At 40.0% G+C, this 25946-nt stretch overlaps 1 protein-coding gene across 3 annotated transcripts; it reads left to right on the top strand.

Annotated features, from left to right (window-relative positions):
* Positions 1–985: 985 nt before the first annotated feature.
* LOC124150347 lies at positions 986–22140 on the top strand. 3 transcript variants are annotated; one of them, XR_006863243.2, is made up of 8 exons: positions 1009–1057; positions 11837–11919; positions 12474–12503; positions 15581–15594; positions 18998–19256; positions 19855–19887; positions 20333–20445; positions 20768–22140. XR_006863243.2 is itself a non-coding variant. In XM_046522336.2 (7 exons), the coding sequence occupies exons 2-7, from the start codon at positions 11857–11859 to the stop codon at positions 20819–20821; spliced, it is 552 nt and encodes a 183-aa protein (XP_046378292.1). In that variant the 5' UTR covers positions 986–1057; positions 11837–11856; the 3' UTR covers positions 20822–22140. The 3 variants fall into 3 exon arrangements, 2 of the variants coding, with proteins under 2 accessions (XP_046378292.1, XP_048238367.1); XM_046522336.2 differs by lacking the exon at positions 15581–15594 and having other exon boundaries at positions 986–1057; XM_048382410.1 differs by lacking the exon at positions 15581–15594 and having other exon boundaries at positions 997–1057; positions 11844–11919.
* Positions 22141–25946: the final 3806 nt, after the last annotated feature.

Raw genomic sequence — 25946 nt, 5'->3', positions numbered from 1 at the left:
TCAGAACAAATCAACATGCTGTATCCTGTGATAACTGTGACCATCGTGTAGGTGGAACCGGACTTTCTGTGGCCCGTTATAGAGTTGAGGTATTAATATTGTTGTTATAACTGATTGGTGTAATTGTTCTCGGTAATTTACAATAAGCTGTCAATTACATGTTGAATAGTTTATTGTTACAGTAAAGTAATTGACGAGAGGCATATCATGCTTGCTACTGACCGGCAATTACCATGTACCATGTAAATACATCAAATACATCAAATGACATGTAAATACATCAAGTACGATGTAAATAAATCAGATATACTACTACAAAAATCGTTCTTATCGTTATTAAAAATAGAGGTGCCGTTTTCGCCCGACACATAGTAGCTGTTTTCGCCCGACATATAGTAGCCGTTTTCGCCCCACATAGTAGCCGTTTTCGCCCCACATAGTAGCCGTTTTCGCCCGACACATAGTAGCTGTTTCCGCCCCACACATAGTAGCTGTTTTCGCCCGACACATAGTTGCTGTTTTCGCCCGACACATAGTAGCCGTTTTCGCCCCATATAGTAGCCGTTTTCGCCCCACATAGTAGCCGTTTTCGCCCGACACATATAGTAGCTGTTTCCGCCCCACACATAGTAGCCGTTTTCGCCCCACATAGTAGCCGTTTTCGCCCCACACATAGTAGCCGTTTTCGCCCCACACATAGTAGCCGTTTTCGCCAAATGCAGTGTCGTTTTCGCCAGAGAAATCGATGACGTTTTGCTGAGGTGCCGTTTAGCCTGCACCCCTTTTTAAGGAGAATGTCATATTAATAAATCTTAAATACACAATTCCTTCGTTACACTTCCATATTTACTTATGAAAAAATATGGTGTCGCTTCAGCCAAACACTGGTGCTGTTATAGCCAAGCACTGGTGTTGTCATAGCCAGAAAATTTTGTTCCGCTATCTCCAATCGAAAATAGTTCCGTTTTGCTCTGATGCCGTTTCAGCCTGTTCCAACACATGCGCCTGTGAGGTGTACATTGCCGGTATTGTAAACACGCTGAAGACATCGAAGACGGTGAGTTTACTCATACCTTTGAAACTTATGATAGCGATGTTTGCAAGCTACAGTATATAATACACAAGTTGGGCAGTACTGCAGTATCCATATAACCGTATACAACGCAAGGAGCATGGAGCAATGCGGATGTTTTCCAAAGGGTGATAACTCTCGTTTTGACATGACATGAGTATTGTGGGATCCGTCGAGAAAGTTCATCGCTTCTGTTTCACCTTCTTTTAAAACGGTCGTTTACTGCCTAATACCTTAAATGAGCAAAATTGTTTTGTAGTGACTGCTAGTTTAGAAGAGCAACACTTGTTTTGTCTGAAACTAAAACACGAACTAGTCGACATGATGGAAGGTTATATTTAGCCTCACGGAGTAGGGAGAAAAACGCAATTAAAATCAACGAGGCATTCTGTCGAGGATAATGATGATGCTGTTTCAAATGATTTTGGCCTCTAAAGGTAAAGACAAAACGGCCACAACAAAAATGTATAACGACCACACATACAATAAAGAAGACAATCTCAAGTATAGATCTAGTGATAACTGACCTATGATATGAAAAAAAATATTGAGAATGTGCCGCATGATATATTACTTAAAATTAAGCATATAGGGGTTATTTCAATTATGAAATCTGTACTTATAAATGTTAGGCATTGTAACAGTGTTGGTTGCAACTACACAATCCTGCATGTTTTATAGGTATTACAATGACAATGAACTTTTAATTTTGTGTGTGTATCCGTTTTGACTAGACATTTATGGGTTTGTTGCCATTTTGACTTTTTTGTGGCCGTTCTGACATGAGGCTGTTTTGATTAAGCACAGTTACCAGCAGGTTATTCAATTGCAAGTAAATATATACTAGCCACATAAAGAAACTGTGCACGGAGAAAATATATTCTGGATTGAAATACAACACAGCAAGAACAAAATGATGCAGACGCTGTAGCAGCTGAATGATCGGACCATAAGAAAATGTCAACAGGACCTGAACAACATCTGTTACGATGACGTCAGAAGATCAAAATGGAATAGGGGGTCAAACGACAAAGTCATAAAGTCAATAACGGGTATGACCACCCTGTGCGTGAATCACAGCAGTGCATCGGCGACGAGTCCACCAAATGGGCATGGAAGGCCTGGGGAATGGCCTGCCATATCCTCCTCAAATCATGTGCCAAGTCACTGACGTTATCTGGAGGATGTGGAAGACGACGCAGACGGCGCTCCATTTCATCCCACACATGCTCTATTGGGGAGAGATCTGGAGAATTTGCAGGCCATGGCAGTAACATGACATTGTTATGGTGAAGGAAATCCATTGCGACCCTAGCCGTGTGAGGACGAGCATTGTCCTGTTGAAATGTCTATCCTGGTCCATGACGTTGCAGGAAAGGAATGACCACAGGCCTCAGAAACTGATCTCTGTGGCCAACACCGGTGAGATTGCCCTGAACAACCACCAAAGGGGTTCGGTGCCATGCTGTTATCCCACCCCAAATCATCACAGAGCCACCTCCAAAACGATTCCTCTCCACAATACAGTTGCGTGCATAACGTTCTCTGAAACGCCGGTAGACACGTTGGCGCCCGTCACTGTGGGAAATGTTGAACCTCGATTCATCTGTAAAGACAACATTTCTCCACCATTTTCGAGGTTGGCGAACATGATTTCGACACCATCTTAGACGGTTGACGCGATGACGGTGTGTCAGGATGGGCGTATGGCAGGGCGTCGTGGTCGAATCCCGTACTGACGTAAACGATTCCTGACAGTGTTGGGATGGATACGGCACAGTCCAGGAATTGTCTGGGACGTCGTTACTGCCGTTTGGAACCTGTGTCGGAGATGTGTAACTCGAATCCATCTGTCCTGTCTTGGCGTCGTTACTCGGGGACGTCCTGAACGTGGGTGGTCGGCAACGTCATTTGTGTTCTGATAACGCCTCACCAATGCCGATATCGTGTTACGATGGCATAGGAAATGTGTTGCCACCTGTTGTTGCCTCATTCCAGCTCGGATCATTCCAATGGCTTCATGACGCTGTGCAGCTGTCAATCTTGGCATGATTTGCTTGTGATATGCTTGTGTCTGCGCCTGAGAAGTTTTGAATTTTTAAATGACCACAGATCATGCTTTCCAAAGTGACAGCGAATTTGGAGTTGCACATGCTGTGTACAGCTGCACAGGATGCACGTGGAGTAACACATTGCACGTCCATAGGCCCCATCAATGACGTCATATCGCATGGCACGTGCATGAGCGTTTGAATGTCTCCAATAATTGCTGTGTTCAAACCTCTATTTCATATGTGGACGGTGTGCTCTTATATCTATATTTTCCCCGTGCACAGTTTCTTTAGTATACGTAGATTTACCAGTCATATTGTTTAAAATAAAATATCTAGATCCGTCCATATTATTTTTTTCATCTATAAAATGTGTCCTTGCTGTTTCATATGCAATTGGGGGCGTTTGGGTAGCCTAGTGGTTAAAGCGTTCGCTCGTCACACCGAAGTCCAGGGTTCGATTCCCCACATTGGTACAATGTGTGAAGCCCATTTCTGGTGTCCCTCGACATGATATTGATGGAATATGCTAAAAGCGGCATAAAACCACACTCACTCACTTACTATATATTGCTATATCTATGTGTCACCTCAGGTGTTAATTAATTGATCCATATTTATACAACATTCTGTGACATTCTCAAAAAAATAGTAGTAGATCTTCTAAATAACAGAGATTTGTTCGAACAAACAACAAATCATACTGACATCTCATGAACATGTAACCATGGTAACCCTAAAAGCATTTAATGTAGATATGTCTACTGCCATATTTAATTACATGTTGTTACGGATGACTGCTCAGAACTCATGCATATGTAAATCATTATGCATGCACAGATTAAGTACAAACACAGAAGCAACTAACGGGATCGGGTGGTCAGGTTTGCTGACTTGGTTGATGCATGTCAAAGTATCCCAATTGCGTGGATCAATGCTCATGATGTCAATCACTGGATTGTCTGGTCCAGACTCAATTATTTACAGACCGCCGTCATATAGCTGGAATATTGCTGAGTGTAGCGTTAAACAACAAACAAACAATACAAACACATCAAATCAAATTGATTTAGTATTATTGGAGCATGCCCTCCTTGAACTGGTCTGAAAGGACAACATGTTGACCAGACAGGACAATAACATTAGTGAAGGATCAGTGTTTGGGTAAAGGTCTACGTGAGGAAGGACTTGTGGGTAGTTAAGCAGAGGTAGTCAATGGGTGACTGGAGTTGCCAGCAGCAGAGATGGGTGACGAGTTTCGCCAGCAGCAAATGTGATAATGAGATAAGTTTTTTTTCGCTGTAATGCTGGCAGACATAGAATAAGCAAAAAGGGAGATGCTAGATAGACACAATTTTATGGATAACAACTTCTTTAATACTGTGAAAAGTGACGTTTCGGTATAGATCCTTATACCATTGTCAAGCAAGACTTGAGTCTTGCTTGACAACAGTATAAGCATGAGTCTTGCTTGACAAAGGTATAAGGATCTATACCGAAACGTCACTTTTCACAGTATTAAAGAAGTTGTTATCCATAAAATTGTGCCTATCTTGTCATCCGTTAATTTTTAAGTAATGCCTATCAAACAATTTAAGGGAGATACTGTTCGCATTAATACAGTATTAAATCAATAATACAGAGGATCAACAGAACGGTAGTTACAAAAGTAGTGATGAATTTCTTACTATCCACTTAACACATGTAATGGCTGCCTTGAGAATGGTTTGATGTAATATAGATGGAACACATTTTAGCGGTACAGGTTTATAAGATTTACAGACCATTTTGTACTCTACTGTACACTAGCTGCTGGAACAGTATGTTTCAGAAGTTTAGCAATACTGTTCACAGTAATACAGTATTAAATTTATAATACATGAGGTCAATAGAATGTTAGTTACACAAATAGGCAAAGTAGCATATTTGGGTCTTCACAAGCCATTAATCTAATAAAAGCTTCTGGTGAACGGTTTGATGTAATATGTGATGCAAGACGTTCTTGCCATAGCAATTCCTAGCATTTACAGACAGGTATAACATGGAACTCGTCCTCCACATATGTTAAGTGAATGACCACACAAGCATAGCCTATCAGCAAGGGGAGTATTATAGTGTCTTCCTTTTTCCACAGCCAAACTACAATTATTACGTCCAGACCTACATTTAACATATTTAAGATATACTGGAATGTCAGTAGAAAGGTACATTTCCTCGTGAAGCATTGATTTGAATTGTCCATATAACTAACATTTGGAAGATACTTCAATAGCATGATGCTGATCTTGGCAAAGACGGTCCTATAATGTTTAAATAGGCAGATAAATAAAGGTATCACGCGAGTGTGTTTGGGGATGGTAAATATCCTGTATTATTGTGTTTAGCCAGTCTTGGTGAGCTAAATACATAGTGTTTATTCCTAACACAGGATATTTACCATTCCAGAATACACAAGCGTGATAACCTCTTTATCATATAAAGTCATTCTTCAATTCTGTGCTTGAAAATCGCTTTCCGTCGCCCACAAACATTACCGAAACATTGCAAGTTTTCCTGGAATAAGCACATTAATATATATATTACGTCACAGGGTAAGTGATGTGTGAATCAGACAGTGACAGTAGCAAATATAGTTCCAACTGAAACCTGTTTCTTATACAGTGGCGAAACTACATATACGCAAAACAACAATTGCCTATACAAATTGTTTTTACTAGCCTTTCACGGCAATCAATCGGTCTGACGGCTAGAGTAACTGCCTTTTGTCAAAGGGAAGCTACTCTTACCCTAGTCTATGAGACGTCATGGCCAAATTCAGACGCAAGCTCCTTCCCAGCACGTGACACCTTCGTTACACTCTCGTTATAGAGAGCTCTGCGAACGGGCTATCGCTGTGAGGATTTTGGGTCAGACGTTGTTGACAGTCGGCCGGTTGTGTCATAATGTTAAGAAGTGCAGTCAGATGTACACACAGCAACAAAACAAAACAAGGTAACAATCTGAACATATTTCGGCCAAATCCAACTATTTTGATTTGTGGATTAGGTTCCAAGACTCAGAGGTCTACACTCTACAAGCACAGATATGGCTACTGATCACGCTTGGCTAGGCCAAATGCCTTGGCAAAATTGTTTCGTAATATATATCTCCAAAGTTGCCGAAACTTGTAAAATGCCTTAGCTAAGTCACAGTTAGACACTGATTTTCAGTATATTAGACTGTTCTTTTGATAATGAAAGCAATTATCCCCGTAGTTTCTCCAGATTCCCGATGGTTAATTCTGACTCGATCGCAGAATGACAAGGGTGATGCCATGTTTGTTTATAAACAGTAGTCCCAACTTGGGGGGGAAGATTTTATTGTATATTATCGATTTTACAAAAGTATTTGATCTATAGTCAATCATAAAGTTCTATTCCAAAGTTTAATAAATATGGGTATCTGGGGGAAATTTCTTAATTTTGTGTCAATGTACACTGATCTATCCTCTTGAGTTAGAACAGGCAATGGATTAACAGATCACTTTACCAGTCAGGTCTGCACATTAAGCCCACTAATATTTATCATTTTCATAAATCAGTCAGTTAATATGATGGATATAAGTGATGGAAATGGTATCTGCGTCTCCTCCGACTACCCCAGTGTTGCAGCTCTTTTATTTGCAGGTGATGTAAGTCTAGTATCTCGTTCAGATAAATATTTTTTTATCATAGCCTGCAAGCAGAAAATCTAGTCAACAGTTGAATAATTTGGCCTAAAACCGGCTTGCATTTCAGATGACATGTTATTTCTATCACACCATAACTCCCGTCTGTTCTTGAATATATTATACAAAATGAGTCAATAATGGATATTCCTCTATAATTATTAGGCTTTTGGATATTTCCTGCCTTGTGCAGCGGACAAATAATACTGTTTCCCCACTAGGGAGGGAATGTACCACAGTCAAAGAGTTTATTAAACAGATTTGTTAGAGTTGGTGTTATATACGGTAGTTCTTGTTGCTTGCAGTGATTCACCTGGAAGACTATCAGGTCCAGGGGTCATTTGATTTCAACACTTTTACACAAGAATATATTTCTTCTTTTATAAATAGACTGTATCGATCATTTACAATATTCTGTCGGATGGAGATTCATTTTATGTCAATCATACTCACAGTTGAATGATCAAATACAGTGTCACTGACATACAGAAGATTGTTACACTGCTTATCAACTGTTATAATTCATGGGGATTGTACGACTGCTTCTCCCTCTTTTAAGTATTTTTCAAAAACACCTGCGATCCTCTCTTGAATTTATTAACACAGTTCTTTGTTGCCCCCCCCCCCCCCCCCCCCCCAAACCTTCTCTTTCCTGAAAAACGGCTTCGTTAAATCATTGTGTAGCCTCCTGTAAGTATCAAAGCTGGTACCGGAGGCTCGATCATCGTGCCACCAGTGACTGTTATGAGTTATGTCCCTTCTATTCCCTCCTATTAACCAAAAAGATTCGAAATCTCATATCACATTGCATTTGCCTTAAATAAAATGGCGGCGCCCAGTCAAGACGATCTGAACGATAATCAAGCACTTTATTGTAATAAAACGGATCTTAACCCGCAAAGTGCATCAAATTACTTGAGCACCTTGATTAAAAACATGAAAAGATTTGCCAAATGTCTGTCAACGCCAAGTTGGCGATACACATGCTTTCCTGCAGTTGACTAAAATCTGCATGTTGAAATCCATATTGTTTACAAACCGAATGTCTAGTTCATTACGAGATTTTGATTGGACTATGCATGGACTCGTTAGAGCAGCCAAAACTCCGGATTTCCAGCCTAATCCGGCGAGGTTGGAAACTGGACATGTCAGTTACCACATGCCTCAGGAGGAGGTCATTACTGACAACATGTCATTTTATATTTCATGCACATGGTGCCACAAGAGAACTTTTCCTGGTGTAGTGTTGGGACACATAAAACTATTAAAGTCTAATCATTTCCAAAGCTACAGCTCTGACATTATAGTTACGGAGAATAAAAGAAAAATTTAGATATTAATGCATTTTTAGGAAGATAATCAGTTTTGAACAAGGCTTATACTTACACAAGACCTTAAAAAGCCACCTTAGGTAGTATGAATGTCTCCGTGTACAAAACAATTGAACTGCTTACTGTACTCTTTTCATGTTTCCGGCGGTCGGGTAGCCTAGTGGTTAAAGCGTTCACTCTTCACGCCGAAGACCCAGGTTCAATTCCTGACATGGGTACAATGTGTGAAGCCCATTTCTGATGTCCCCCGCTGTGATATTGCTGGAATATTGCTAAAAACTGAGTAAAACCCATCTTCCCAAGGCAAGAGAGTTAACTGGCTATAAAAGTCCAGTTTCCACCCTTGCTGAACTAGGCTGGTATTATGGAGTTACATTTCAGCTGGACTAACGAGTCTATGCAGAGTCCAATCAAAATCGTGCACCGAAATCGTGCACCGAAATCGAAATTCGGTTCGTAAAGGGTCGTGCAGATTTTGAATAAGCCCCTTAATGCCAATGGATAATACTTAGTTTTACATTATAGCACCAAATGCAATATAAATAACTCCAAATTTAGGGGGGAAAGAACTATTTATTAAATCCCCTTTTTGAACAAAATAATGATATTTTTTCCAATTTGCCTGCCATGGGCACTGAGTTTAGATAAAACCCTGCGAGGGGCATCCCAAACACACGTTATGTCTGTGCAGGTAGCTGCATTCCTGTGAGCATGTGTTTCCAACCAGTTGAGGGGGCACGGGCGGCCCAGTCATCTAAGGCGCCGCGATTCATTGTGCAGAGTTGCGTCCCTTGGGCACGCCAGAAACCTATGATTGTGTGTTCAAATCCCGGTTCGCCCCGATTATGTTTCTAGGTTTGTCAGCACCATACCCGTGCTCATGGGTTTCACCGAAGTGGTAAACGTCTGAGACCTGCATCACTTCAGGCTTTCCTCCCACATTAAGCTGACACGCTGCAATATAACTGGAATAATGTTAAAAGCGGCGTTAAACCCAACTCACTCACTCACTCCAACCAGTTGACCATGTTAGATGATAGCACCGCGAACCACGTTTGCATCCACCACCATCCCTGAAGGCAAAAGAAATATCTAATGAATGGTAATGTTTTTGCATGCAACTGGTGAAAGACTTAGCTACCGTTCACATACATTCAAGCATTAAACTATAATGATCCAATTTGTTTACCCGTCATCATGGTAATAAATCTGTACTCACAGAACGACATGGAGAAATCAGGAAATGACCACACAACCTCACTGAAAAATGTAAAAAGTTCTGTCAAACACATAGGTTAGGTTTAGAATCAAACAAGGGGTGAAACAAGGGGTGAAACAAGAGGCAGCAGCTATAAGTAGGCGAAGTAACCATGGTAACAGGTCCTAGAATTAATGTAAGTGCACTCGCGAATGTCAAGATGTTTATTACTGTCAAATGTCTTGAAACAAACCTGTCCTTGTTCTTAAATCCTAAATAGTGTTGAAAGCTGGTAGAAAAGTGGTGTTTTCAGATAGGTATTCAATCCACCCTTGAAAAGTAGATAAGACGTAAGTCAGGACATAAAAGCCCTGGAACAGCCAAACTTGTGATAGGCATAACCAAACTTGTATAGGCATAGCCAAACTTGTGATAGGCATAACCAAACTTGTATAGGCATAGCCAAACTTGTGATAGACATAGCCAAACTTGTGATAGACATAGCCAAACTTGTGATAGGCATAGCCAAACTTGTATAGGCATAGCCAAACTTGTATAGGCATAGCCAAACTTGTATAGGCATAGCCAAACTTGTATAGGCATAGCCAAACTTGTGATAGGCATAGCCAAACTTGTATAGGCATAGCCAAACTTGTGATAGACATAGCCAAACTTGTGATAGGCATAGCCAAACTTGTATGGGCATAGCCAAACTTGTATAGGCATAGCCAAACTTGTGATAGGCATAGCCAAACTTGTGATAGGCATAGCCAAACTTGTGATAGACATAGCCAAACTTGTGATAGGCATAGCCAAACTTTTGATAGGCATAGCGAAACTTGTGATAGACATAGCCAAACTTGTGATAGGCATAGCCAAACTTGTATAGGCATAGCCAAACTTGTGATAGGCATAGCCAAACTTGTATAGGCATAGCCAAACTTGTATAGGCATAGCCAAACTTGTATAGGCATAGCCAAACTTGTATAGGCATAGCCAAACTTGTGATAGTCATAGCCAAACTTGTGATAGGCATAGCCAAACTTGTGATAGACATAGCCAAACTTGTGATAGACATAGCCAAACTTGTATAGGCATAGCCAAACTTGTGATAGTCATAGCCAAACTTGTGATAGGCATAGCCAAACTTGTGATAGGCATAGCCAAACTTGTATAGGCATAGCCAAACTTGTATAGGCATAGCCAAACTTGTATAGGCATAGCCAAACTTGTATAGGCATAGCCAAACTTGTGATAGTCATAGCCAAACTTGTGATAGGCATAGCCAAACTTGTGATAGACATAGCCAAACTTGTGATAGACATAGCCAAACTTGTATAGGCATAGCCAAACTTGTGATAGTCATAGCCAAACTTGTGATAGGCATAGCCAAACTTGTGATAGGCATAGCCAAACTTGTATAGGCATAGCCAAACTTGTATAGGCATAGCCAAACTTGTGATAGTCATAGCCAAACTTGTGATAGGCATAGCCAAACTTGTGATAGACATAGCCAAACTTGTGATAGACATAGCCAAACTTGTATAGGCATAGCCAAACTTGTGATAGTCATAGCCAAACTTGTGATAGGCATAGCCAAACTTGTGATAGACATAGCCAAACTTGTGATAGGCATAGCCAAACTTGTATAGGCATAGCCAAACTTGTATAGGCATAGCCAAACTTTTGATAGGCATAGCCAAACTTGTATAGGCATAGCCAAACTTGTGATAGACATAGCCAAACTTGTGATAGGCATAGCCAAACTTGTATAGGCATAGCCAAACTTGTATAGGCATAGCCAAACTTGTGGAAACTGCGCTATCCGGAAACTTCTCAAACAATCAAGCCTGTCTTGTTTGTCCTGTTTGTCAACAACAACTCTCAAGGCCGTAACTCCCTGCTATTGTCTGCTGCTAAATTCTTGCCATGATTGCGTTGACATTTTACCAAAGATATCATCATTTACTGATCTGACAGTCTCTACAAATGAGATGCAACAATCTCTCCATGTCAGAATGATGAGATCTGATTGGTCCATGTGATCTTGATAAAATACTATGTATCCTGCCTAGGAGAGAAATAAATATCTCAGAGGGAGAATAAATCCCATATAACCTGCCACAAACAAGACCGGCTGCACATGGATTTCTGAGAGGGAGAATAAATCCCTTGTACCCCACTCCAAAGCAAATAACTGCATTCTTTTTCCAAATGACATAGCACAACTTAACCACAGCTCTATCGAACAGCTGTTTTCTATCAATGTTGAATTTCTTTTACAATGTCGTTTTAGAATGTCGGTAAGATAAATTCGATGTAGCAGTATCAGTCGGGGTACATGTGGTTTTATGCATCCCTCAGTAGGTTTTATACAACTCATCCCCCCCCCCCCCCCCCTGGCTCGTGGAATAACACCCTCAGGACACATTAAACCATGTGTACCTCTCGTGATACTGCTACAACTTATAGTATTAGTTTGCAGTGACAAGAACACGATGCAGTTGGCAGTCCACAAGAGCTTATCAAAAGACAGGATGCTAGGCCTGAACATGCTGAAGGTAAGGTATGATACCAAGATAGAGTTTGTTATAAAGGTAGCTATAGGCATTATCAGGGAAGTTTGTTTTAAAGGTAGCTGTAGGCATTATCAGGGAAGTTTGTTATAAAGGTAGCTGTAGGCATTATCAGGGAAGTTTGTTATAAAGGTAGCTGTAGGCATTATCAGGGAAGTTTGTTATAAAGGTAGCTGTAGGCATTATCAGGGAAGTTTGCTATGCCACATGTGACACACAAACTCAAGGTTAATGTCAAATTTTGTCTTGTCATGATATGGCTGAAATATTGCCGATGTGACGTTAAACTTTAACTCACTCACAAACTTATGCTAATTTGAGGCTACCTGAAATAGCATAGAATAGGTATTCTAAAGGTTGAGGTTGACTGGCCCTGACTATCACCTAATGTGTCATGATACATGTTTCTCATGGGAAGGATTGGTCCATTCTAGAATTGGTGGGGAGGGGCTGCCTCGGTTGTATCTAGACACCTTTCTAATTTCTATTTGCTCTTACTTCTGTTATTGTATAATGTTTTTTGTCATATTTTCTTTCAGATATTATCATTAGTTCTGTCCATCAACATGGTAAGTAATTAAGATGCTAAGGATGTTTTAGAAATATATTCAGTATGTATTTATGTCTCAGGGATATCATCTCATGTACCGGTAAATCTCTTTTACAGCCTTTACAAATTGACTATTCACATTAAGAGCTAAGGTCATCCTCAAGGTCATAGCCTGTGTAAACAATGACTTAAACTGCTGAAGAAGCATTTACTGTATGTTAATGAAACGTGGTACATGTCACCATTAGGGTGGAGCTACAATCTGAAAAGGTTGTGAGTGATGTACATTTGCCATGAAATGCCTTTTTCTGCAGACTTGTTAGCTCATCTGGTTGTGTGAGCTGTTAGCTCACCTGGTCAGGTGAGCTTATGTTGTCAAAAGTCATCCATCATCGCCCTTAAACATGTTACATTTTCAACTTCCTTTGCCGAAATGGCTTGATTTATTCAGCTGAAGTTTGTTTAAAGCATCAAAACTGAAATTTCATTTTTGAGTTGAAACAAATTATTCTCCAAAACAAGGCAGGGAACTTGTTTGGTGAGATGGTCACCAGATATTAGGGGTGTTCACGATACAGGTACCTCACGCTACAATATGTATCTCGATTTTGAGGTCAAGATACGATACGTATCTCGAAATCGATACAGCTATACCGACCCTTTTATGCGTAAATTTAGAAGCAAACCTTTCAATTGCATATCACATTCACAATTATGTGTTCAGATCACTATCAGTAGATTATTTTGAACAATGATAATGCTTAGAAAAGGTTGATTCTGTTTATTCAAACAAGTGTCGGGAAACTAACAAGTTTTCGTATGTATCAAGGGCGGTTGGGTAGCCTAGTGGTTAAAGCGTTGGCTTGTCACGCTGAAGGCCTGGGTTCGATTCCTGACATGGGTACAATGTGTGAAGCCCATTTCTGGTGTTCCCTGCCGTGATATTGCTGGAATATTGCTAAAAGCGGCGTAAAACCATACTCACTCACTCGTATGTATCAAATTCAGAAAATATGATGACATTTTGATTTGAATAAAAAAATAAATCGATACGCGAACAAATGGATACCGATTTCAACAAAATTTTGTATCGATATAAATTTACATGTATCTCATATCGTATTGTGAGAATTAACTACTAATGCATCAGTACAGTCGGTGAATCGTGACATCCCTACCAGATATAGTTCCAAATTTGTTCGAGGCATTTTGATCAGAAATCAAATATGGCTGCCAGCAGATACTAAAAGTCATGCATCATTCATTTTAAACATCTCCTCAGAAATCATTGCACCGATGGAGCAGATTGTTGTGCTCCAGTGACCACACCGCGGGCATTGTCTCATCATGTGACTGGACCTTTCTCTTCTTTGTAAACTAATTCTGAAATAAGAACAGAAGGGCCAAATGCAAGCCTTTTGATGCTCTTTCCATATTGTTTTTCTTACAATTATATAGACATACTACTGCAACTGTGACAGTGAGGTGCATAGCACTATTGCTTTACACATGAAGGTGACCGTATTGCTAGCTCTCTGAGGGGCTTCCATGACAGCGCGTGGAGGATAAATATGATAATAGAGTGAGTGAGTGAGTGAGTTGGGTTTAACGCAGCTTTTAACATTATTCCAGTTATATCACGGCGTGTCAGCTTAATGTGGGAGGAAAGCCCGAAGTGATGCAGGTCTCAGACGTTTACCACTTCGGTGAAACCCACGAGCACGGGTATGGTGCTGACAAACCTAGAAACATAATCGGGGCGAACCGGGATTTGAACACACAATCATAGGTTTCTGGCGTGTCCAGGGACGCAACTCTGCACAGCGAATAGCGGCGCCTTAGACGACTTGGCCACCCGTGCCCCCTATGATAATAGAAATAATTTTTCACCATTTAGGATATTGTCTCATGTTTTAATCTAAATGTGCAGACTGCTTCAAAATGAAACAGATGATACACACATGAATTGACTGTGTAAGATGTGACGATGTTACAGAGGTGGGAGAGTGATTGGCTTCATATGACCGAGTCATCTTATCATTATCTAAGAAAGAAGTGTGGTTTTGTCCATCTCGCGCATTTTGTGTGGACGATAGAGTTTTTCTCACAACTATTTGATATGTTGGCATAGAAGAGGATGTCTGTAGAAAATCTAAAGAGTTTTTTAGAGCCAAAACAGGAATTTATGGCTATGATGTAATAGAGGTAGTACTCCTAGAATTATAATCAATAATAACTATTGTTTGATTTCTGATTTTCAATATGGCCACCATGACAGCCATTTGTCTGCAAAATGAAAGTAACTTTGGTATATATTTAGTCAGTTGTGAGATTTAACACATGTTAAGATATTTGAAATTGTCAATACTTTAAACATCCTAATATTTTCTGAAAATGCAAACTTGAAATTTCTTCTGCCCTGAACATGCTGAAATAACCCGACTGAGGGAGGTAAGCTGAGCATGTATGTTTCTCCTTATGCTTGTATTGGAACATTAGATTTTAGTTATAAGTCTTCACTATTTATTCAGAAAATGTTTGACTATCAATGCTGACAATAACTTTTGTTACCAGACCACATATATCTAGGTGAGCTACTATTTGTTTGATGTGTTATACATTCACTTAGGGACATCATTTTCAGTTTATTTGTTGAATAGCCCATGGAATATTCTTAAAATACTTGTCTGTGAAGGCCAAGTCACTCTTAAGGTCAAACACTTGGTTCATGGCAACACTATTTGCTCTTGGTTTGTGCAAAACTACCAGGTACTTATTTTCTATTTCCCCAGAATCCTTTTCACGAACTGTTTACCTAAGCTGATAAGTCAGGTGAGCTACAGCCATGTGGCTCTACTTTTATCATGAGAGACCCCTGGTTCATGCTTAGTTTCAGTGTGTGGGTGTGGGTATGATCAAAATTGCACAAAACATTCTACACCAATATTAGGCATGACTTTCAGTGATGTTGAGACTGTATTAGGTGAGCTACACAACTGCTTATGTATGTGGGTCAAGTTTGCGTGATTATTTGGCCATAATGGTGAAAGTCGATGATCTGTCACATTATTTTTTACTTTTGCTCATCAATGATAGGGAACTTGGAGTAGGTGAGTTGTCATGGTCGAGGCAGGAATGATACACTAAAATCTTGGTATGGCATGATCCATTGCACAATAATAGCATGATACTCTATTTCTTTCCAAATTGTTATTTTTTTATGACAACAGTTAAAAATTGATTTTTAGTTGATTTTTAAAAATGTTATTTGAGACAGCACCAATGCTGACTAATGTGTTGATAAAGCAATTGTTTTGGTCGAGCAGTGAATCATTTAAGCCATAGCTTGCTTGCATGGAGTTCATCTTGTGTTTTGGTAAACATGTTAACTGTTTTTGTGTTTTTAGTAACCATAGTGATACAGTTTTGTGTTTTCCAACAGTTTATGTCCTGAGACTGCTTCATGGACAATGCAATGTTGTGATGTGTTCTAACGTCATGGATGTCATTGTATATCATGATATAGATGTATCCATATTGTTTTTATGCTGATACTATATTGATACACATTTTTAAATACTGAAACTAGATTAATAATTCACTGCCACAGAAAGGTTTATACCTGGTACTTGTTGTGATAACCATGGTTAAAATAAGAAGAAAGGCAGAAAATTCAATTTTAGTCATTTAATGGATCATCTGCCCTCTTATTAGAGACTGAATTTGAACATTGTCCCCCTTATCATTGTCTTCGTTATCAACTGATGTGATGCTGGGAGTTATCGCAAGACCTTGAGAAAACAAAGTCCATATTCCATAGCACATCTCCGGCATGTGAACACTGCAATGTCACACTATGCTCAGTCTTAATTTCTTTTTTCTAATAAGAGCATGTTTTCACCTAAAGTCCAGTTTCATAAGATTTGCATCCATTGAAATACACTTGTGTCGTAAACTCTGTACATACTGCATTGAAAGCTCTATCGTGTTGTTTTCATATACTGGTCGTGTTTCGAGTAGTGACTTTGCTGTTTGACATTGACATGCCGTTTCACAATGTTTTCGGTATTTCCTCAAAAACTGGCCCAAGCAGTGAAAATGATGAGAGCAAGAACATATCAAGTCACCATCTGGGGGTAATGTGAGGCATGATAAGGCCTAACAAAATGAGATCACGGCTGATCATTGCATCGGACCTTGCAACAGGCCTATGTTCCTTCACTGTGGCCCCTATAGTAACCAGACACTAACCTTCAAAGTTAAAATACCTTCGCACTTTCAGCATGCTGTTAAATAACCTCCGACACTGCTTGACTGATGAAGATGAAATTTGACATGCAGGCACATGTTATGAAGACGTCTTATTTTATTCAAATCATTTTTCATCACAACTAGTTTTAGGAACCACACGATGCATAAAGCTGAAACTTTGTTTGAATGATAATGGTTATTAAAGGAATCATGATCAGCACTCAACTTCGGTGCTGCAGACAATATTGCAAAAGTTTTTTTTTCTTTTTCCTTGAATATATTGCACTTATTTTGCTTTAACTTACTTTGATCATTGTGACTATAAGAACGTTGAAGTGTCACATAATTATTTCTTCAAACTTGAGTTGAGTGACAGAACCCTGGTGCTGACTGTGTTGTGTTGCTATTGTGGAGTTATTTTGTTGTATATCACTTGCTAATGTGACGGAATTGTGGCTTCATGTTAATGTTTCCTGTGGTTGTTGTTGCTTATAACAGTGGAACAAAATGTATCTAACCTTACACTAAAAACGTTTTAGTTATGTTTATGTCTGTTTGTCTTTTAACCATGTTAACATAAGGGTGCAGGCAATAATGTGGAATAGCGTTTGGACAGACCGTGAAGATCCGGGGTAGAATAGGTCTTTAGCAACCCATGCTTGTCGTAAGAGGCGACTAACAGGATCCATTGGTCAGACTCACTGACTTAGTTGATGCATGTCGTCGTATCCCAACGATCGATGCTCATGATGTCAATCACTGCACTGGTCCAGACTCGATTATTTACAGACCACCGTTATATAGCTGGAATATTGCTGAGTGAGAGGTTAATCAACAAACAAACAAACAAACAAAGCATTTGGATACTTCCTTCTGCTTTGATTATTCTCCTGAAAAAAAGTAGGGGGTCATGAAATATGAATGTTAGCAGTGCACATTATTAAAGTGTTCATGGCAAAAGTCCTATGCAAGCGAGTTCTTGTCTCCAGAACTTTACACCAAAACACATCCTATAGGTTGCACATGCCGCATGCAGTAGCGCCACACACGTGCGTAGACGTGCAGACGCTCTATGGGCTCTTGGTGTGCTGTAAACTGGCAGAAGTCAGTGTGCAATGGCCACTATGTTCAGTGTTTCACAGTCTGTGATTAGCAGACTATAGAACAGGTACCAACAAAACCAAAATGTTGATGGCTGACCAAGTTCAGGTTGTCCCAGGTCAACGACTAGAGTACAGGATTGATCTTAAACCAGGCTTTACAAGAGAGGCTCAAACAGCGAAGTACGTTGCTGCAAACATTTCATAAGGCTACTGGAGTACGAGTTACGGGTCAGATGACTAGAAGTCATCTACATGCAGTTCATCACTATGGTTGATAGCCACGCGTTGTGTAGACTCTTACAAATCATCGTATTGCCAACAGGCGTCAATGGTACGCACAACGTTGAAACTGGGGTAATCGTGGCTGGACACAGGGCATGTTTACAGATGAGTCCCAATACCCTTCGCACCTTCTCGATAGGTGTGGTCGTGTCTGGCGACATCTAAATGAATGTCAAGCCAATTTCAACCTGAGCCCTTATGACAGATTTGGCAGTGGATCGGTTGTGATTTGGGGTATGACTGAGTGAGCCCCACTCCATATTGTGCAAAGAAGGGTGTCACTGGGCAGTACATACTGACACCCTGTGTTGTCCCTCTTTGCCCCCATAGAACGTCTGAGACATGATAAAGAGGCGTGTGCGTCAATGTCAGGCCGCCGACCACATTAGCTGAACTTGGCCAGGCGCTGCAAGAGGAGTGGGACAGGCTCCCTCAAGTCACCATTGGGAGACTCCTACACAATATGCCTAGTCGAGTTGAGGAACGTTTGGCAAACAGTGGTGTTATGCACTACTGATCCCAAATCATCAGCTTTGAAATTTCCCGTCTTTCCCCTATCGTCCTTCAAGATCATTAGTGGTCATAACATTTACAGTCATACTTCGCTTCGCTACCAGTTATAATGTGTTCCCAATTCGCTCATTATTATCAAACAAGTTTTACTAGAAACTAAAATTTATTCCCAGTATCTCCTACTTTTTACACTTCAGGGGCAAATCATATTTTCTTACTCTGTACATTGGGGTAGAGCAAATGTTATTTTCACAGTAGTTCACAATACTGATTGTCCATAATGTCATATTTGCTATTTCCAATGAATAAAAAAGTCTTCTTTATTTGTTTTGTTACTGTGTACTTCCATGTTCTATCACTTCAGGTTGTAACCGTTACTTTGAATGTAACCGTTACTTTGAATGACTGTGTACACCTGGAGGATGAGGGATGGATAAATACAAGTCATCATCAATACAATCCTATATTCTGCCCTATTCCGGGTAGAAATAAGACACACAGCCTGATATACAACTGCTACAACGACATATTCTTGAATTGTCCGAGCAAGAAGAAGAAAGCAGCTTGCAAGTCAGGTGAAGGTCACCCCGTAGAGATGATATGTGTTAACCTCACTCACAAAGGTAAGTGTCTTGTAACAAGTTACGTCCAATATTTTGTAAATGTTTGCTGATTCTTTCAATATGATTAGGTCTACTGTATGGTGGTTGTTGCTCCTGGGGTCAATGGGGTATTTAGTGCACACTTACACAAGCATAATACATACCTTTTTGTTCCTAATAAATGATTTATATGACATGGAAACACACAAACATAATAATCTCTTTAAAAATATTTCATTCACAGCATTACACTTCAGAAAGAGTTGCTTTTGTAGAAACTTAAGCAAGGACTTTTGTGCACGTTAGCATTGCATCAATGTATTGTGTTTTATTGAAAGTTGTTCCCACTAAACCTCATTTTGCATATTTTGCAGATTGGTTTATCACATAGATAACACTAACCTTTATTTTTTATAAAAAAAATTGTTTCACTGATCTTTCTTCACATCCTGGGACATAGGCATTGTCATCTGCTGTGTGTGTGGCTTCAACTTCACCCACTACCATCTCAATCCCCCACCCCCCCTTGGGGGTACTAGGTCTGTCTGCAGCTTGGCTTTGCTTTTGTGTTTATGAAACATCTATAAACATTTATTTCTTTTGTCTTTCCTACCCCAAGAAGTTGAAATGGACACAGATGAGCCTATGGGAGGTAAGCTTTCATTTGCAATTTGGAAAAAGTAAGAATTATTTCTAAGTATTGCTGTGTATGCAATAGAAAGTAATTGATCTATATGGGTTTTAATTCCTTTGAAAGAGTTTGAATTCTGTTTACTGATGTCACACCGAGAGATGACACAGCAGGAATCTTACTTTTTGGATGATTGCTGTAAGGATTTGTTTGTTTGTTCTTTAACACTGGAAAAAACAAAATACCAGCTACATGACAGTGGCCTGTAATTGATTGTGTGAAACTTATCCAGTCTGGTAATGTCAGTATTCGGCCACAAAAAATTCTTTGCTTTCAAAATAGCTTTGACTGTTCATGTTCATGTTATTTCAAATATTTGTCAAGTTTTGTCTGAATTTTAGATGCAAATGAAATAAGAATCAATGTGTGTTGACACAATTATATTCTACATTTTCTTTCATTTCAGGTACTTCCCACTTTACCAGTGCGACAGACTTTAGCCCCCAAAATCCAGAATGGACACAGTGGATTGGGTTGACTACTATCTGTTTATTTATGATCTTTCTTGCAACACTTTTGGTAAGTATCATTTACTCTAGAAATGTAGATTAACATATACTGTAGAATGTGACAAAAACAGATTATCCGTAGAACAGATTTGTGACTATGATTTATTTGCTCTATGTTGTACTGAAAAGATGAAGCACTGTCATAGTGAGAAACTTGGACGATACAACTGTGCTTTTAGTTTCACTTTTTCTTTTTGTTGATTAATAAAGTAGAGAGAGACTTACAAGAGCAGAAGCTGTTGGCCAATCATTGCATTGATAAACTTTGGAGATGTAAATCTAACAAATAATTTCTTATGTCAGATAAATGCATAAGGATAATTTTTTTCCAGGTATTTAGCTGCGGGAAGGACATCTTGCGGAAAGGACATCTTGTAACAGTGTGATTATTTCTCTAAGGATTTAAATTACCAGTACCCGGGTAATCTTATTTTTACTTCAAATTCACTGTGATAATGTAAGAATGTGATCTGTGTTTTTATGCTTGTCCATGATCCTTGCTTGAGAAGTCTGTTTGTATTTTTTATGAGCTTATATGTTTATGTGAGAAAGAGTTACATTTTATTGTTGTGATACGGAGCCTTGTTAGATGTCAGATGTTGATATTGTTATGTCTTCCTTGTTTGATCATATATATAGCAGCAGATGTCTCTTCCATGCTCAGCAATCGACTTCGACTTGCTATCAAACCTAAGGTATCTGGTTTATGCAATGGGTAAATAACGAACAAAGATATATATATTATGTTGATACTTACTAAGTTGTTTTCCATTACAGTATTCGACGTAATAAGCGTCCCCTCTAATAAGCGCCCACAGCGATATTTGCTAATTTATTGGCAAGTGAACAATCCAATTGGCATACCTTCCGATAGATCAATGGACACAAGACTTAAATTTAAGTGTATTTATCATTTAACTAAAGCGTTTGTCCATGACATAAGCTTATGACATAAAAACATGTATGTCATACCCAAATGACATAAGTATGCAAATTAGATATGCAAATTAGATTACCAGAAGTGGGACTTTTTTCGCCGGTGCACGTGAGTAGGTGTTTACAAACAACATGGATACCTTTGATGTTGGGGACAATGTTTTAATAAATCAAAGGGGAAGTGCTACAGAGATATCTGTGTTGACAAATGGATATTACAGGTTACAGGTTGATGGTACCGAATTTGAATTTGATAGTGATGAAGGCAGAATATCAAAACTTCCCTGTGGCCAAAGTTTCATCATCGAAACGCCATCGTCTAGTAGGGCGATGCAGACGACATACACAAAGCCGAAAGATGCCCAATGAGGACGGCATGTTCGATGGTGTGATCCTAGACAATAAAAAAAACACAGCCAAGAAAACTTTGTACGATTTGAAACTGTTCGATAACTTTCTAAAAGTCCAAAATGAATTTCGCTAAATGCACGAAATCCCCCCAAACGAACTAGACACATTTCTCTGCGAGTGTTTCGTTACGGCAAATTTATGAACCAAACAGTCTCCCGGGTTTTCAGAGCAGCATCGAGAGATCACTATAACGAAGGGGGTAGGGCTATTCACTGACGTCATCTTTAGAATTTTAACAATCAAAGGCTCGGCAAATACCGATTAACTAAGACTCGGTTCATATTTCCCATATTAAAAAACACCCGTGATGAATCCTCTATATAACACGCACTCGTGTGTTATATGCACCCTTAATTATGGGCAATTAAATTCTGGAAAAATTTATCTGTCGTATATAAAACATTTCAGGCTGTCGGCATAAACCACGAAATTAACGATCTTTCAACTCTGTATTTTTTTCACCAAAATAATATTCTAATAAGAGCCCCCTATTTCTAATTTTGAGAGCGCCCTGTGCTTAATATGTAGAATACAGTATTTGATTTTGGAAACCATTCACATACGCTGTTCACAACAAATGTTCCATTCATATTTATTCAGATGAAGTGATGCTTTGCTTTGAAATGGTTTCATTGTGTGTCTGCTTAATGCATTTTTGTGTATACTGCAATCAGAGTATAAATAATCTTGATTATTTGAAAGACCTATGACAGTAGAATGGTAACTAGTCTGTATCACCATCCACATCAAGCATCCCTATCAACAAGAACAGAAACTGGTCTGGTGAAATGTGTTTGTTGTTCAGCAGTTAGTAGTGTCATGCAAGGTCACTTTGTGTTTGTTTGTTAATGTTTGTTTGTTGTTTACCATGTCAGTCAGCAATATTCAAGCAATATTGTCTTGGTCTTTGAAAGAGTTTGGCCAGTCAAACCAGTCATTGATATTTTGAGTGACATCCCACACGGCTGCGGTATGCTGTGCACAACCCACTAAGTTGTCAAGTTCGACCACATAATGTCCTGATATTACTCAATGAGATTATTACAGACTGTCTTTCAAAAATATATGCATCACAGACACAGTTATGAAACTAGAAATTTTCTCAATGAGTGAGTGAGTGAGTGAGTTGGGTTTAACCCCGCTTTTAACAGTATTCCTGTTATATCGCGGCGTGTCAGCTTAATGAGGGAGGAAATCCCAAAGTGATGCAGGTCTCAGACTCAAAGATGTATAAATTATAATGTTACTTCTACTTACTGACCTACATTGCCAAGCAATCTCAGTGTTACAACTGGTGTATGTCGTTTCTGGGTGTGAGAGTTGTGCCTCTAAGGCATGCAAAGATTCTATGATCACAGTGAAATGGAGTCATAATATGACCTTCTCAATGTTCCCTGTCCTGCAATAATGTTATGTGTTTTACTTTCTTCTATGTTCATGTTTGATATCTTTTACTTTTGCTCTGATATTATAATATGTGCCACATAGAGTTTTTACTTAGTTATTTACTGTATTCACGTTCTATATTTGTTATGCTGCTTGGAAATAAATATATTCCACATTGAATTTTTTCTCTAAAATGCATGGTGCTTCCCTTGCAGCATCTGACATAGACTAGGTAGAGACCAGTGTCTGAGTCAACAACTACCCCTGCCATGTCAGGGATGTTTCGTTCGAACATATGCTACTCAAAGTTTACTTAGTATAAAAAATCATCCAACCAAAAAGATTAAAAAATCGCACTACATAATGATTTGGTAACCCTTCTAGGACCTCAGTTTCATGATGAAGTGACAGCAGCATGCAGTCATGGGCAAGATATGCATGAGGTGCTTGAAAACATGTGTTTGGATGTTTCAGGACAGAATTGTTGCACATTATCAGAGAGCACAACACTGACGATTGCAACAACTGAATGCTCTTCAGCACTAAAGACATCGTTTAATGACAGCAGAATTAGGCGGATCAACTGGATCAACACAACATCACGTTGCAAACCTCTTCAGGGTCAGCAGGGCATGGTATTGATACCAGAGGTCAGGATCAACACAACATCCTGTTGCAAACCTCTTCAAGGTCAGCAGGGCATGGTATTGATACCAGATGTCTGGATCAGCACAACATCACGTCGCAAACCTCTTCAAGGTCAGCAGGGCAAGGAATTGATACCAGATGTCTGGATCAACACAACATCACGTTGCAAACCTCTTCAGGGTCAGCAGGGCAAGGAATTGATACCAGATGTCTGTATCAGCACAACATCACGTTGCAAACCTCTTCAGGGTCAGCAGGGCATGGTATTGATACCAGAGGTCTGGAGCAGCACAACATCACGTTGCAAACCTCTTCAGGGCCAGCAGGGCAAGGAATTGATACCAGATGTCTGTATCAGCACAACATCACGTTGCAAACCTCTTCAGGGTCAGCAGGGAAAGGAATTGATACCAGAGGTCTGGATCAGCTCCTCAGCAACATGGAGGTGGTTGACAGCATTCCACCACAGCGGGAGGAGGGGTTTCTCCTGATGGCAGCAAGATGTCATCACTTGCAGACTGCCAACACACCAAACATTTCTACTCAGACAGGGGGCGGTCGGGTAGCCTATTGGTTAAAGCGTTCGCTCATCACACCGAAGACCCGGGTTCGATTCCCGACATGGATACAATGTGTGAAGCCCATTTCTGGTGTCCCCCGCCGTGATATTGCTGGAATATTGCTAAAAGCGGCATAAAACCATATTCACTCACTCACTCTACTCAGACAGTGTGTAATTGTCTCTGTGTGGGTGGTCTCCTGTCAGAGAGGTCATGCATTCGCATCCCACGGACCCGACATCACGGGCAGTCATGTTTGGATTGAGCTGAAGATCTCGTCATTAGGACAGTCCAGGACTGGGCTCCAGTACTTTTCACTGATGACTGGAGATACTGTCTAGACTTCACAGATTGTCGTGCCCAAGTGTGGCGTAGACAAGGTTATTGGTAAGTTGTTTTGTTGTTTAATGCCGCTCACAGCAATATTCCAGCTATATGACGGCGGTCTGTAAATAATCGAGTCTGAACCAGACAATCCAGTGGTCGATATCATAAGTCTGCATAGACAAGGAGTAAGACTACAGGATTCTAACTGAGCTGAACATGACCGCTACAGAGGGAGCTCAGTCATGATTTGGGGTGGGACCAGGAGGGCTGGAAGATGTCCCTCAGCGGGGCACGATGCTAGGTGTGTACTGCAGGGAAGAGACATTCTGGATGTGCATGTGAGACTATGCCATTGCAATCAGACTGTACATCATCCTCATGGATAATATTGCAAGACCTCATTGTGCCAGGATCGTTGATGCCTACTTAGAGCAGCATACCATTGTCTGCATTGAATGGCCAGCCCCGTCACCATTCCTCAACTATATTGAACATATGTTGAATGAGCTGCAGATCAGCCTCTCACTACGCCCCATCTTTCCATCAACGACAGGAACTCGGTAAAGAAGAGTGGAACAATCTTCCCTTGGCAACCATGTAGTCTTATTGGGGGCATGAGACCACGATGCCAGGTTGTGATTCCATCACAAGGTACCTGTACCATTAATTAACATCTTTTGACGACTGTATAGATTCAAAAAACATATTAAGATATAGCATCAAGGCTCTTTAGATTGCCTAAATTATATAGATGAGCAAGGTCATACAACGATAAAGAAGAGTGAGGGAGTGAGTGGGTGAAATAACAGATTCTACACAGGCATCCTCCCAGCATGTTCATTACACATTTATACAACAACGTGAGACAGCACTGGACATGGTTCACTGCTTGCTGACCGCCTCCGTGGTCTAGTGGTGGAGTGTCTGCCTGGAGAGCGGAAGGTCAGGGGTTCGATCTCCGGCAGTGTCATACGGAAAGTCCTTTAATGATGGTACTCCTTACACTCGGCATTCAGGGGCTAAAACAAGGACTGGTGGGCTCGGAGTTCATATACTTTGAGTGGGGTATTCAGTTTAAATGGATCATGGTATCTCAGTGGGCTAGCACTATTACATCGGTATTAGTCTGGACTAGTACAAGCAGTCATACAGACGTGCAGGAGGTCGCTATATCAGTGCAATAATCTTAAATGCGACGTTAATCCATTTCACCTCACATCACTGTATGCGGTTACTGAATGGT

Source organism: Haliotis rufescens, unplaced genomic scaffold (assembly GCF_023055435.1).
Source record: "Haliotis rufescens isolate VD_foot unplaced genomic scaffold, xgHalRufe1.0.p SCAF_4, whole genome shotgun sequence".
Taxonomy (NCBI): Eukaryota; Metazoa; Mollusca; class Gastropoda; order Lepetellida; family Haliotidae; genus Haliotis; species Haliotis rufescens.
This window is presented reverse-complemented; position numbering and strand designations above follow the sequence as displayed.